The sequence below is a fragment of the Alligator sinensis genome, unplaced genomic scaffold, assembly GCF_000455745.1.
Source record: "Alligator sinensis unplaced genomic scaffold, ASM45574v1 scaffold1451_1, whole genome shotgun sequence".
In the NCBI taxonomy this organism is placed as follows: Eukaryota; Metazoa; Chordata; order Crocodylia; family Alligatoridae; genus Alligator; species Alligator sinensis.
This window is the reverse complement of record NW_005842351.1, coordinates 957,194-969,278: the sequence shown is the minus strand read 5'-3', so window position 1 is coordinate 969,278 and position 12,085 is coordinate 957,194. Positions and strand designations below refer to the sequence as shown.

The window sequence follows — 12,085 nt, the reverse complement described above, 5'->3', positions numbered from 1 at the left end:
CCCTCTAGCCAATTTGCCACCCACCGGACTGTGTAGTCATCCAAGTCACAGCCTCTTAACTTGTTCACCAGTATGGGGTGGGATACCATATCGAAGGCCTTCCTGAAGTCTAAGTAAATGACGTCAACCCCTACTCCTGCGTCCAGGTGTTTTGTAACCTGGTCATAAAAAGAGACTAGATTAGTCGGGCATGATCTACCTGCTACGAACCCGTGCTGGTTTCCCCTCAGCATAATTTTTCCTGCCAGGCTCTCGCAAATGTGAGCCTTGATAATTGTTTCAAAGACTTTGCCTAGGATGGAGGTGAGACTGACTGGCCTGAGACTGACTGAACCAGTTGTGTCGTAAGTCTGAGGGCTGCCTGTACTGAGTATATATGCTGCTTTTAGCAGCAGTTCAAAGATAGGCAATGTATTTAATGTGGTTTAATGTATGCAAATGTAAGACGAGGGGCTTTTTTCCCCTCATGTTGATTTGGGGTGTAGAGGGGAACTTCATCTTATATTCAAGAAATGCAGCATTTATGTGATTTACTATGTTGAAAGGTGTCCATTGCTATAAGCCACCTTGAACCTATAAAGTTAATTTGAGTGCAGTTATAAACATACCCAACATAGTTTGTAGTGGTATTGGAAGGATTCAGGACTACATATTTGGCATCTATTGATAAGAAAGTGTTTAGGGAGGCTACAGAGATGGGTGGGTGGCAAAGGATGTCTGGAATTGCTGAGATTTGTTGGCAGACAAGGTTCTTTGGGTAGATATGATATCTTTTATTAGACCAACTGAGTAGTTGGGAAAAAGTTCTTTGCAAGCTTTCAAGCACAATTACCTTTCAGGAATAGAGATTTTCTGCTGTTCTGAGACTCCAAGGAATGAAAGAAGCTAAATGTGTGACAGGATGTCATTGAGAGTGTAATCAGGTGGAAATTAGGAAAACAAAAGGTAGAGCATGAAAGGGAGGGGGAAAAAACAAAGGGAAAAAAAAAGCCAAAGGTAAGTAAGGAAGTCTCTACTGTACTAGTTGTTGGGCAGTGCAGAATGAATTAAGTAGCTGGAAGAGGAAAAAGGAAGGTTGGTTTGGGTAGAGTCTAAAGGGCAGGATTGGTGGGATCTGTGGTCTATTTGTGTTGAAGAGTATGGGATGTTTGGGGAGCTCAAGCTGGCTAAGAAGTGAGCCTGAGAAGTTAATCTGGGGTAACATTTAAGTGGTAGCACCAGGCCTTCATCCTGACGATCCCTTTGTTCACTTCTACCTTTGGATGCTCCCTGTCTGCCGTGAGAAAGGCCATGCTTTGTTCTGTCTTCGTATAACGCCTAGCACAAACAGGTTCTGGTCTGCGAATGGCAGCTCCTAAGATGTGACAAAATAGCAACAAATAATTGTTTGGTCTAACTGCAGACACAATAGAGCTGTGGTGGGTACCTGAGGCAATAAAACTACTACCCGGTCTGCTGTGAGATAAGTCTGCTTGATTGAAGGATGGTGGATTGTACTACCAATCACATAAGTGGTGCCCCTGCATCTGCCAGCCTGGAGGCACTCGATGATATTTAAAACATTACAATTTAACAAAGCATTTCTATATATCTAGTTAAATATTAGGTTTGTAATAATTAGTTTCCTGCCAGAAAATCAGGAAACCTGGATTTTATTGTTGCAAACCAGACTTTCTAGATTTCTAACTTCCAGGCGCATCACATGGATAAAGTATATCTTCAATCTGTAAAATGTCTGCCTTTGAAAGAACTGCACACTTTTTGTATGAAAGGCCCTATATTAGTGCAAAGTGGCAATAGGAGTAGCATGGCCTCATGAAAATAAATATTTACAGTTCTAATGCCTGCATTGGTATCTTTTTTTTCAGGCTGTGGATTCACTTAACATTTTTTTTCCTTTTATATTTTTTTTGCAAGCATTTTATATACTGGAAACACTAAGTTTAATTTGTTTTTATTTGGCTTTTTTTCCCCTGTAAGTTTGGATATGCCAAACAAATAGAAAAATAGGAAGTTTTTAAGGATATGAATGTCACATTGTATATTTATGGTTACTGTCTACTAATGGAGATTGTTTGTGGGGTATTTTAATATAGGGGTGAAAAGTGACTATCCTATACTAACTGGCATATATAAGCTTAAATCCTTTCCATAAATACTTGAATTAAAGGACAGCAGATGTTGAACAGAAGCTGTTGCTGCTTTCTGAACTTTATGGTATACGTTTTCAAAACCCACAGGAAGTGGCTGAGGGGAAAAGTATATTAATTATGTTCAAAAATACATTTTCCAGCTATAGAAAAACCTCCAGAGAAAATACCTTTTGATCTTCAGACATATGAACCCAGCTGTCACACAGTTTGGTGGCAGCAGGCTCCATTGTCGCATGGGGACCAGGTTCAGTCTTTAAGCTCTCTAAGCCAACACATTCTGGGAGTGATCCAGCTTGAGGCCCTTGGAAATAGAATATGTACGTCTCCTCTGGCCAGCATTCAAGGCACTGTAGGCAGTCTAGAGGAAAAACAGTTTTTTAGGTCTTCTCAACATGAGAAAACATTCCTGTAAGATCAAGAAAGAAGGAAGGAGGCAAAATATAATCACTCCCAGAATATCACCTCCTCAAACATTAAATATAATAATATTTTGGAGATGCTTACAAGTACCTTTTGTAAACTGAATGGTCTTCAACTGTTTGGTTGAGCTTGTCTTATTTAGTAATTTTTGCCTGGGTCTTGTAATAGTAATATGTCCGTTTTATGAAATGTTCAATACTATGTAATTCAGAGAGGCTCATCTCCCCCCAGCCACTAGTCTGGTGGTTACGGCACGTGGTTGGGATGTAGTGACTGCCCCACTGAGACCATGGACTTGAGGCTGGGTCTCCTTCATGGGCTTGCCATAACTCCTGATCTATAGCATTAATCTCTGGCCCAACAGTTATTTAATTATTTATACAATGTGGATCAGCTTAAACAAGATACATAGTCAGTCTCTCTCCCCCCTTAATTTATCAAGGACCCATCTAGGACTCCCGCATCCTAGGTGTTTTAACACCTGAATTATTGACTATTCTGCGGGGGGTTGGTTTCTTTCTTACCTACCTTCCCAATTTCTTCTCTGAGAAACTTTCCCAATGAAAGAAATAACTACCACCAACAACAAAAGAATTCATTGAAAAAATTTTAACCAGGTTTTATTTTCTTCATTAGGAACTTTCTTAAGAAATGTTGACCATTTTACTGAAAAAGTATACCCCTTCTAAAAATATGTTGTCTTCTAGCATATAAAAAGAGACAACATCACAAGGGAAGAAGGAATAAATAGCCTCTATAATAGTTTTTTCCTTGTTTAATGTTAAGCTCTTCTCTTACTCCCATTATATCCATACTGCTGCCTGTCTCTGTCTTCACACACACATTTAGTCACCAGTCTCATTTTTTCTCATCGTTTTGTCCATATCAGCCTCTTCTTTGAATCTTTCTGCTGATTTCCCCTGCTCTACTGCATCAACTTTAAACTTCTATCCCATTCAAACCCTGTTTCTTCCCCCACCCTAATAATCTACTCTTTAAGCATCTTCACTCACCAACTTTACTCCCTAAATTATGTCAATTTGATGCCTAATTCAAGCTGCTTTTCTCACAAACATTTCAATTCAAATCACCCACCCCCAGTGGAACGCCCCTTTCAGCTGGTCTGCAACTTTGCAACACCCTTAACGTTGAAATGTCTTCTGAAGACTACCTTATGTGATGATTATTCTGTTTATCCCAGCCTCCTCATTACCTATTTACTTAAGTACATTTTATATTGAAAACTCTGTATTAATAAAGTGTAGCCATTGGCTAATTTGAGTCTTCTTCATTATATAATGTATCCCTTTCCCTACCCCTTTTTCTTTTAGAACAGAAAAAGCTCTTGGGGACAAAGACTCACCTTACATTTGAAAAATGCTTAGCAAGTTGCGGCCCGTATTGGAAAGAATTCATAGCAGTTTCAAAGTTTAGCCAAAAAGGAAGATCAGCAGTATTATAATGTAAAATACTGAAAATAAAACTGGCATGGAGTATATAGTTTTTTCTTCCTTTTCTTGAACTTACTGTGGACCAGTAGCAAATGAGCTGGACTCATAGCGAATATGTAATGAGTGTAAACTTACAGTATACTGTGTCTGGATGATATTTAGACAACATTCTTGAACATAAAAATCACAGTGTTATCTGTCTTTATTATTTGTGTAATTGCAGAAGTGCATGTTTGTGATGCTTTTATAAATTATTCTCCAGTTAGATTCTTCCACATGCCTTGGAATGACCTGAGAGAGTAGTTTACAATAAAAGAGATGTACAAACCTGATAGCATCCTTAATTTCTCTCTCTGTTTTTTTGATGGGCTGAGAGGTACAGAATTTCCCTAGTATGCCTTATGACATGAATCATACCAATCTACTCTACCACCATATATCCACATTCTTGTTTTGTTTTGTTTTATTTTCAGTAAATCTAATTAGTTTCAACCGTTTTTTTTACAGCCCAACTGTACTGCAGTTGACAGAGCAATTGCTAGGCTAGCAGCACACCCACTCTTAAAGACAAAAATTGCTGATATTAAAGGTATGAAATAAACTGCTTAACCCTGTTCAAATGAGCATATAAATGTACTTGTTTGCTTACACATTATCTTGATTAGTTTGCTTTTACTGTAGGTCCAAACATAATATCTACATACAGATACGTGCAATGTTTTCCACCTGTGTTATCAGACCCAATCCAGTTAGCTAAGGTTACATCAGCCCTTTATTCTTTCCTAGCTACTCAGTAGTTTCTAAAACTGTCAATGGCATAGTCACTAGGAGAACTGTAATTATAATTCGTAAAATCCTAAGTTTCTTCTGCATTAACACTACTGTACATATAAGATAAAGAACCAGAGATTTTTCAGAAAACCTGACTTCCCTTACGCTCCTTTGAAAATCCTATCCCATTAATCCCCACTGTTCTCTGAGGAGACTAAGCAAGTTGGGCACCCATGACAGCTGATGCTGTCACCACTCACCCCACTGCCAGCGGGAGGTCTGGGTCTGGCCTGCAAGGCTCTTTCCATTGCACATCCAGCCTGCACAGAGCACTTTGATCCGGATCTGCTCTGAGGGACCAGGCAAGTTTGATGCCCCTGCTGCATAAAATATGGAATAGCATGACTAATGTTAAATTTTAAAAAATGCTGTTGGATCCTAATGACCAACTAACTGTCACAGCTAGCATGAATGCATACCTTTTGAATTTCAATATAGAAGTGCAGGAATGAATGAGGTTAGAGCCTGCACTCTCCCATCCTGCCTGTAGTGCTGATTCCCTTAAAAAGAGTTTGAGGCATGAGGCATGTGGGTTGTTACTGTGGAGAAGATTGTAGTTCCACTGCAGTTTACATTTTTTTTTTAATAAATATCCTTAAAATTAAAAAAAAAATCACAGAGGTAGAAGGAGAACAAAAAGTGAAAGATTTAGAAAAGATGACTATGAGAGAAATAGCTTATGATGAAAATAATCTTATTTAATAAAAGACAGGGTTAGATACCCATTATAATTATATATATGCATATTATTAGTGCTCAGTTTTCATACCCCAAATATCTCCTTACATCAAATTGTAAACTGCACATCTGCTGATAAGCTTATATTTGATTTTAGACTAGGTGTTTCAATAAGCTGGCCTCTTCCCCATTGTGATTTGTTTTCCACATTTCTTATTAATACTGATACTGTACTCTAAACCAAAGGTATCAAACAATTTGGCCCATGGACCTGCTCTGTCTGGCCTCCTGAGCTACCAGTGGGCAAATGAAAGTTGTGGGTGTATGGCTAAGGGGAGTAGCCTGCCACAGAATCTGAGGACCTTGGGCCCTAGTGGACCTGGCAGGTAGTCACAAGGTGAATGAGAGCTGATACAGCCCTAGCAGTTTTGCCCGTTGCCACCACCATGGCCCTGCCTTCTCAGCCACCAGGCCCACCACCACTGCCACATGCCAAAGCCACAGCTGTTGCCACTGTGTCCCCTGTGCTGGAGGTAGAGCTGTTGCTGCAACATGGGGCATGGGCATGTTGTAGGAGCTGGAGCTGCTGCCACTGCCAAAGTCACTTCGTGCCTCAAGCTGGATCTGGCCCACAAAGAGCCCTGTGGTCTGGATCTGGCTGAGGGCAGGAGGTGAGTTTGATGCCTCTATTTAAACCATTTTTAGCCCCTAATGTTACACAATATATAATCAAATACAGACACTGAAAATCCTATTTGTTAAATTATTTACCTTGCAAATTTTCAGTTTTTTTACATTATTTCAATTAATGTTTGTCTTGACATGTGTTGTTATCAAAGAACCTTCTGTTTATTTTTTTGCTTTTTTTTTTCTAGCTGCTGTAAAAGCCTTTAAAGCTGCAAGACAGACAGCAGCCAAAGCTCATTCTTCAGAGGAGTGTAAATCAGAACAACTTAAATTGGTGAAACATTCTAATAGCAATACAGAAGACCAAAATTTTGAATTAGTTCAAAAACAGAAAGAGGGCAGAAACAAAACGAAGGCGAATGTGAAAACAGATACAAACATACAGGGTAAAGAAATCGGTGAGAAAAAGTCCAATCAGGAGACTTTGGACTCTGAGAGAACATGCAATCCAGATGATCTTCCATTCCCAGCTTTGGAAACGCAGGCAGTCGTTCAGGCTGAAACAGAAAAAAGAATTGACAGGCCCAAAAAAAAGAAACTTACAGGTGTGAACAAGGTTATTGCTACTAAAGAGTCAGATAGCGATGTTAGTGATATTGAAGAAAATGACAAACATAAGGAATACTTTGATGACAGCACTGAAGAGAGGTTTTATAACCAGTCGTCAGATTCTGAAGATAACGATAGCAGTGATGATTTCTTTATCGGCAAAGTAAAGCAGAAAAAAAGGAGGAGAGTGGCAGACTCTAACCATTCTTCAGCAAAGAAAATACCCCCAAAAATGTTACTAAAAGCAGAAAAGGACTCGGAATTTGTGACAAGAAAGAATGTGAACACAGAAGTAAACAACCCAAGTGCTAAAGCAAAGAAGCTAGAATCTGTATTTTGCACTTCTTTGTCCAGCTCTCAACAGAAATCCAAAAATATGAGGAGGTAAGCTTCCCTTCTGTGCCCCACCTCACTTCACCTCCCCTCCCATTCTGTTATAGTAATAGAAATGGTTATGACTTTTAATATTGCTCATCAAATATGCAGACTTTCAATTAATCAATCAATCTGTATACGTCTAGTCATAGTATTCTGGCCTTTTTCCATACTTCCTTGACCCTTATGCCCTTTTTTTCAAATTCATCCCTGTTCTAGAAACGGCACTAGTTTGTCAGCACTCATTAAAGTTTTAAATTAATGATCTGGTTTAGATCTTCACAAAGCTGTGTAACTCAGTACAAGTCACCAATAAAAATCACATTTATACAACTTAATTTATACTAAGTTCTTGTAGTCGTTTAATAAATATCTCTGTTACACTTTAAACAGTTTCTGCTATTGTTTAACGATAGTGCTATATAGCAAAGATGTAGCAAGCTCATACGGCACCCATAGCAGTGCAGGAGTTGGGGAGGTACACTGATCACTATTGTGGAGAGGAGGAGAGGGAAGCAAAGTCTTACCTTCCCCAAACTCTGCACACTGAAGGCAACAAATGCATCGAGCTTCCATCTGCTGCTGTCCATTTTGGGGACAAATTATTTTTAGTTTAATCTTTTTTTTTTCCATGTTCCTTACACTTTTATTTTATTTTCAGAAATGTAAAGGAACAGCTTCCCAAAAACAGAAGAACAGGTATGTATTGGTAATATCATAGAAACCAAGAATAAAATTTTAAAAATCCTTTTGAGGTAGACTTAGAGTATCATAAAAAGAGCAGGGCTGTCATCTAGTCCAACCCCCTGCCTGAGGCAGGATCGTCCCTATCCAAACTGTCCTATACAATCTATAATCTACACTCTACATAAGACTGCCATCAACCCTGACACAACACAGACATAACACCCCAGCCTGCAACAGGTAAAGCAGGGTAACCATGGAAGCCCCATTAGGCTGGTTTTGCTTTTTGTTTATCAGTGCAGTGTCTTCTGTTCAAAGATGTTTTTGCCTAAACGATCAAACGTCAAATGATTGCACTTTAACTCAGAAGCACATATTCTTGTAGATATACATAATGTGTGCTATTAACTCATAATGGTCTGGAAAACAATATTTTTCTATGCAGGAGCCATATAGTCCTGCACTCTACCTTCCTCTGTGTTGAGTAGTTTACTGCATGAGTCTACTTCAGTAAGACTGCTCAGGGTAAAAGTTACTGTCTCAGACTATGGACAGGTGTTACATTTGTGCTGGGGAAAAGGTCTGTTTCCAACACAAGCCAAGGGGAAGGGAAGGAGAATGCTAGCGCTCTGGCCCAAGCTGTGGTGAGCTGTCGGAGCCCTGCAGAGACCACGCTGCTAGGCACCTGAACATTGCTGAGATAGGTCAAGCACAAACTCCTACTCTTTGAAGAGTACTGGAACCCCCAGTGACCATTAATCTTAACCATTGGTTCATTCCAGTGGAAGAACAGAAGGGTTGATTTATTGATTTATTTATTTAGTCATTTCAGTATTTTAACATGATTGTGGTTTTGGTAATTTTTGCTTTATGTTTCTTTTTCTACACCAAATTAGGTTTTTAGTTTCATATTGGAAAATGATATTTGGAAAGTGCTGTTTAATCCCTCACTGGTGAAATCAACAGTAAACACAGATTGTTGTGAGCCTTTAGTTCCCATGTGGTAATTAAATTCCACACAGGTTCTACACTTAGACCCCAGTGCTGTTTGGCAGCAGCAAATCATCTTGAGCATATTTGCTGTTCACAAAGTGATCATTTGCTGACTTGTAAGAATCTGGAGAACGCCTGACTTTAAAGCCATTGAGCCGTGAATAAAAGTGCATTCATGTGTTTCTTGTGCATGTGGTACACATGGCTCGTAAGGAATAGATCAGAGATTGTTTCAAACTTTGTATTGATACAATGGTTTCTATTAAATACCTACCATTATCTTCTGCCACTTTTAGCATGTGATTTTTCATGGTTTTATGAATGTTCATCAGATAATTGCATTTAATGTTTTGTATTGTACTTTATGCACAGCTTTTCCGAAAATGGAACCAGAGTTCAGGAAACACCAGCTTGCTAAAGCTGCAGGTATAAAGCATGAAAATAAGAAAGAGCATTTGCAGCAACCTCTTCATCCTTCATGGGAGGCAAGCAAGAAACGTCAGCAACAGGTGTCTCAAATTACAGCATTCCAGGGGAAAAAGATTAAATTTGATGATGACTGAACTTTTTTCATGTGAATTCAGATTTTTAAAGATCATTCTGAAGATTCAGATTTTAAAGAAGATAAAGTTCACAACTGACGATATTTACACATGAAGTAGCTGTGTATTTGGACTGGAGAGTACTTCTTATTTTTGGTTAAAATAATACATACAATGTTGTTTAAAAGCTGAACAGTCTACAGTGCTTGAGAACTACAAAAGTCTCTTTTTTCAAAATAATATTTACAATTTTTTCCTATATTATTTTCATTATATTGTCCTGATCTTGTGAAATGTGATGTAAATTTAAAAAACCTTTTTGGCATAAAATACCTATCCCAGATTCACTCATTTCATGTGCTTTATGAATAGACTGATTGGAAGTTCACATGGTATGGCTTTAAGGGTTGCCACCTGTGAAATGCTGATGAAAGTGAGCAAGTGGATCTATGGATGGAGTTTGTATCCTGTAGCGTGACAGGTTTTCTTTGTTTTCTACATTGGTATTTTTGTTATGTAAAGTTAGTTCAAGATTGCTATTTAAGGACCTCAATATGAGACACTATGGGAAAAACAAGTGTGTTTTATCTATGAAAAGACGTTGTTAATATTCCTTAATATGAACTGTATTAGAAATTGTGTAAAAAAAGTATACACTTACTTCATCTGGGAGAAGTTCAGAAGTCTATTACCTGAATAAGTTTGAATAAGGTTGATAAATTTATAAATGTGTCAAGGAAGAAATGCCAGGTAGTTTTCATGGAATAACAAATTCTAGGTAGGAATAAAGATTTAACCTTTTAAAAAAACAATGCCCATCTCTGATTAAATTAGTAGCTTGGATAACTGGCATAGTCATGTGTATTCTTTTCTGAAGGAACTCTTCAATGTTCCTCATTTTACATCATTTACACTTAGTTGCACAATTAGGTTTCATCCAACCAAATTCCTAAATATTAAAATTAGAAATGAGAGTGTAAAGAAAAATGTGCCTTCCAATCCATTTTTCTGATTTGTTCCTCCAAAGAGTTTCTTGTTCTTTCAGTCCTCTTAAATCAGTGGTCTCTAACTTTTTTATGGTGAAGATCACTTTTTGACACCTGAGATCTACGCTCTCCCCCCCCCAATGCCCCGGTCCTCCCCCACACCGGACAAGCCACCGGGGCTCATCCAGCCCTCCCAGGCAGCAGGAGATGTGTCTCAGTCCATCCACATGTGTCCTGGCACTCCTGATCGTGGAGCCTCTGACAGACTGACACACTGTCAGAGGCTCCACAATCGGCCAGTTGATCTCAATCAACTGGTTGGTGACCACTGTCTTAAATGGTAGAAAGGATGTTGAATGGAGATAGCTGTTTGGAAGCTCATAGAATTGAGGGGAAATAAAATTCATTTGAATGTTTTTCCCCATAGTTGGTTTTTTTTTCAAATTAGTTGTTTGAAAAAGATCTATAAATTTTACTGTAATTTCTTACACATTATAGTTTAACTGACTGTGCTACTCTCCTTCACAAACTTTGAATGAATTCCCAGAGCTTGTATTACAGCACTAGGGTTAAGATGTTGGAATTTGCAGGTCATATAACATACTGGTATTTAGGTCCAAATGAAGTTTTCTCTTTCTGAATGGGTGAGAATATTGGATTGTGTGTGTTCCAGGATGTTTTTTCTTCTCACTGCATTGGTTGAAACAGTCTCTTTGTGTGGTACATAAGGAAAGTTTATACCTGTTCTGAAGAATTCAAGCCACCCTTCTAGCATTAGCATCAAAGTAATCTTGCTGTATGTAAGCAGCCATTGGCTGTACTTAGGAACTAGGTTTGTTGTATTTTTGACCATGTGTTTTTCTTCAGGGAAAATCATGTTCTGAAGGGGGAAAAAATCCCCATCCTTTACATCATATAGCCAGGGCACACTTTATGTATTTTCTAGACAAGAATCCTTTTTTAAGGATTAGTTCTAGTTCAAACAATTTGATGTGCATTTTTTTCTGGTTTCAATAAAACACAGGAAATGCTTTCTCTCCTTTTGTTAGCTGTTATCACTTATAAAATGCTTCTTCACAGACTGCTAATATTTTCTGGGCAACTGCAAGTTTCCCAATTTTGACTCTCGTTATTGAGCAAATGATTGAAAGAAAAGCTGTAAATTTGAAATGTTAAGCAAATGTAGTGTCTACAATACATAGTTAGAAGCTGATTAAAGGTAAGAATTTTTGATCCTAAAGCATGTTTTTGTGTGTTTTTACATGTCCCTCAGGTGCCAGTTCTTCTTGGCAGATAAGGATTCAGAAAGAGACTTTCTAAAAGCTATAGTCTCTAACCATAAGGATATTCCTGAAGTCTCTTGATACATCAGAGCATCTTTCTTTTTAGTGTGCGGGCCGGGAGCGACCCGAGCCCTTTTCGCGCTGCACGCGGGCTGTGACCAGCAGCCCGGGCACGCCGGGGCGGAGAGGGAAGGCCTTCGAGCTGGAATTAGGCACGGACACGTATCGGTAGTTTTAAAGATTGTTTACTTACACCGAGATGGCAGTGGTGTAGGCTGGAAAGCTTGATTAAGTTGCAGTTACAGACAAACAACACAGACGGTCTCGTGGAGGTTGCTAGGCTCCACGGTGCAGAGCTCCGGATGCTCTGGGTGAACGAGCCACCAAAATAGGAATCGTAAATATGTCTTATAAAAGTTGCGTTCGAAGACGGGAAGAGGTGGGCGATGGATC

At 38.8% G+C, this 12,085-nt stretch overlaps 1 protein-coding gene across 1 annotated transcript in view; it reads left to right on the top strand.

The window, feature by feature from the left end:
* The window catches only part of SRFBP1 (serum response factor binding protein 1), a 19,778-nt gene extending 8,194 nt beyond the window's left edge, over positions 1-11,584 (top strand). The window contains exons 2-5 of the mRNA XM_025210474.1: positions 4,532-4,613; positions 6,409-7,153; positions 7,806-7,843; positions 9,194-11,584. Coding sequence (XP_025066259.1) covers positions 4,532-4,613; positions 6,409-7,153; positions 7,806-7,843; positions 9,194-9,384 — 1,056 coding nt within the window. The 3' untranslated portion in view covers positions 9,385-11,584. The remainder of the gene's footprint in view (positions 1-4,531; positions 4,614-6,408; positions 7,154-7,805; positions 7,844-9,193) is intronic.
* The last annotated feature ends 501 nt before the right edge of the window (positions 11,585-12,085 follow it).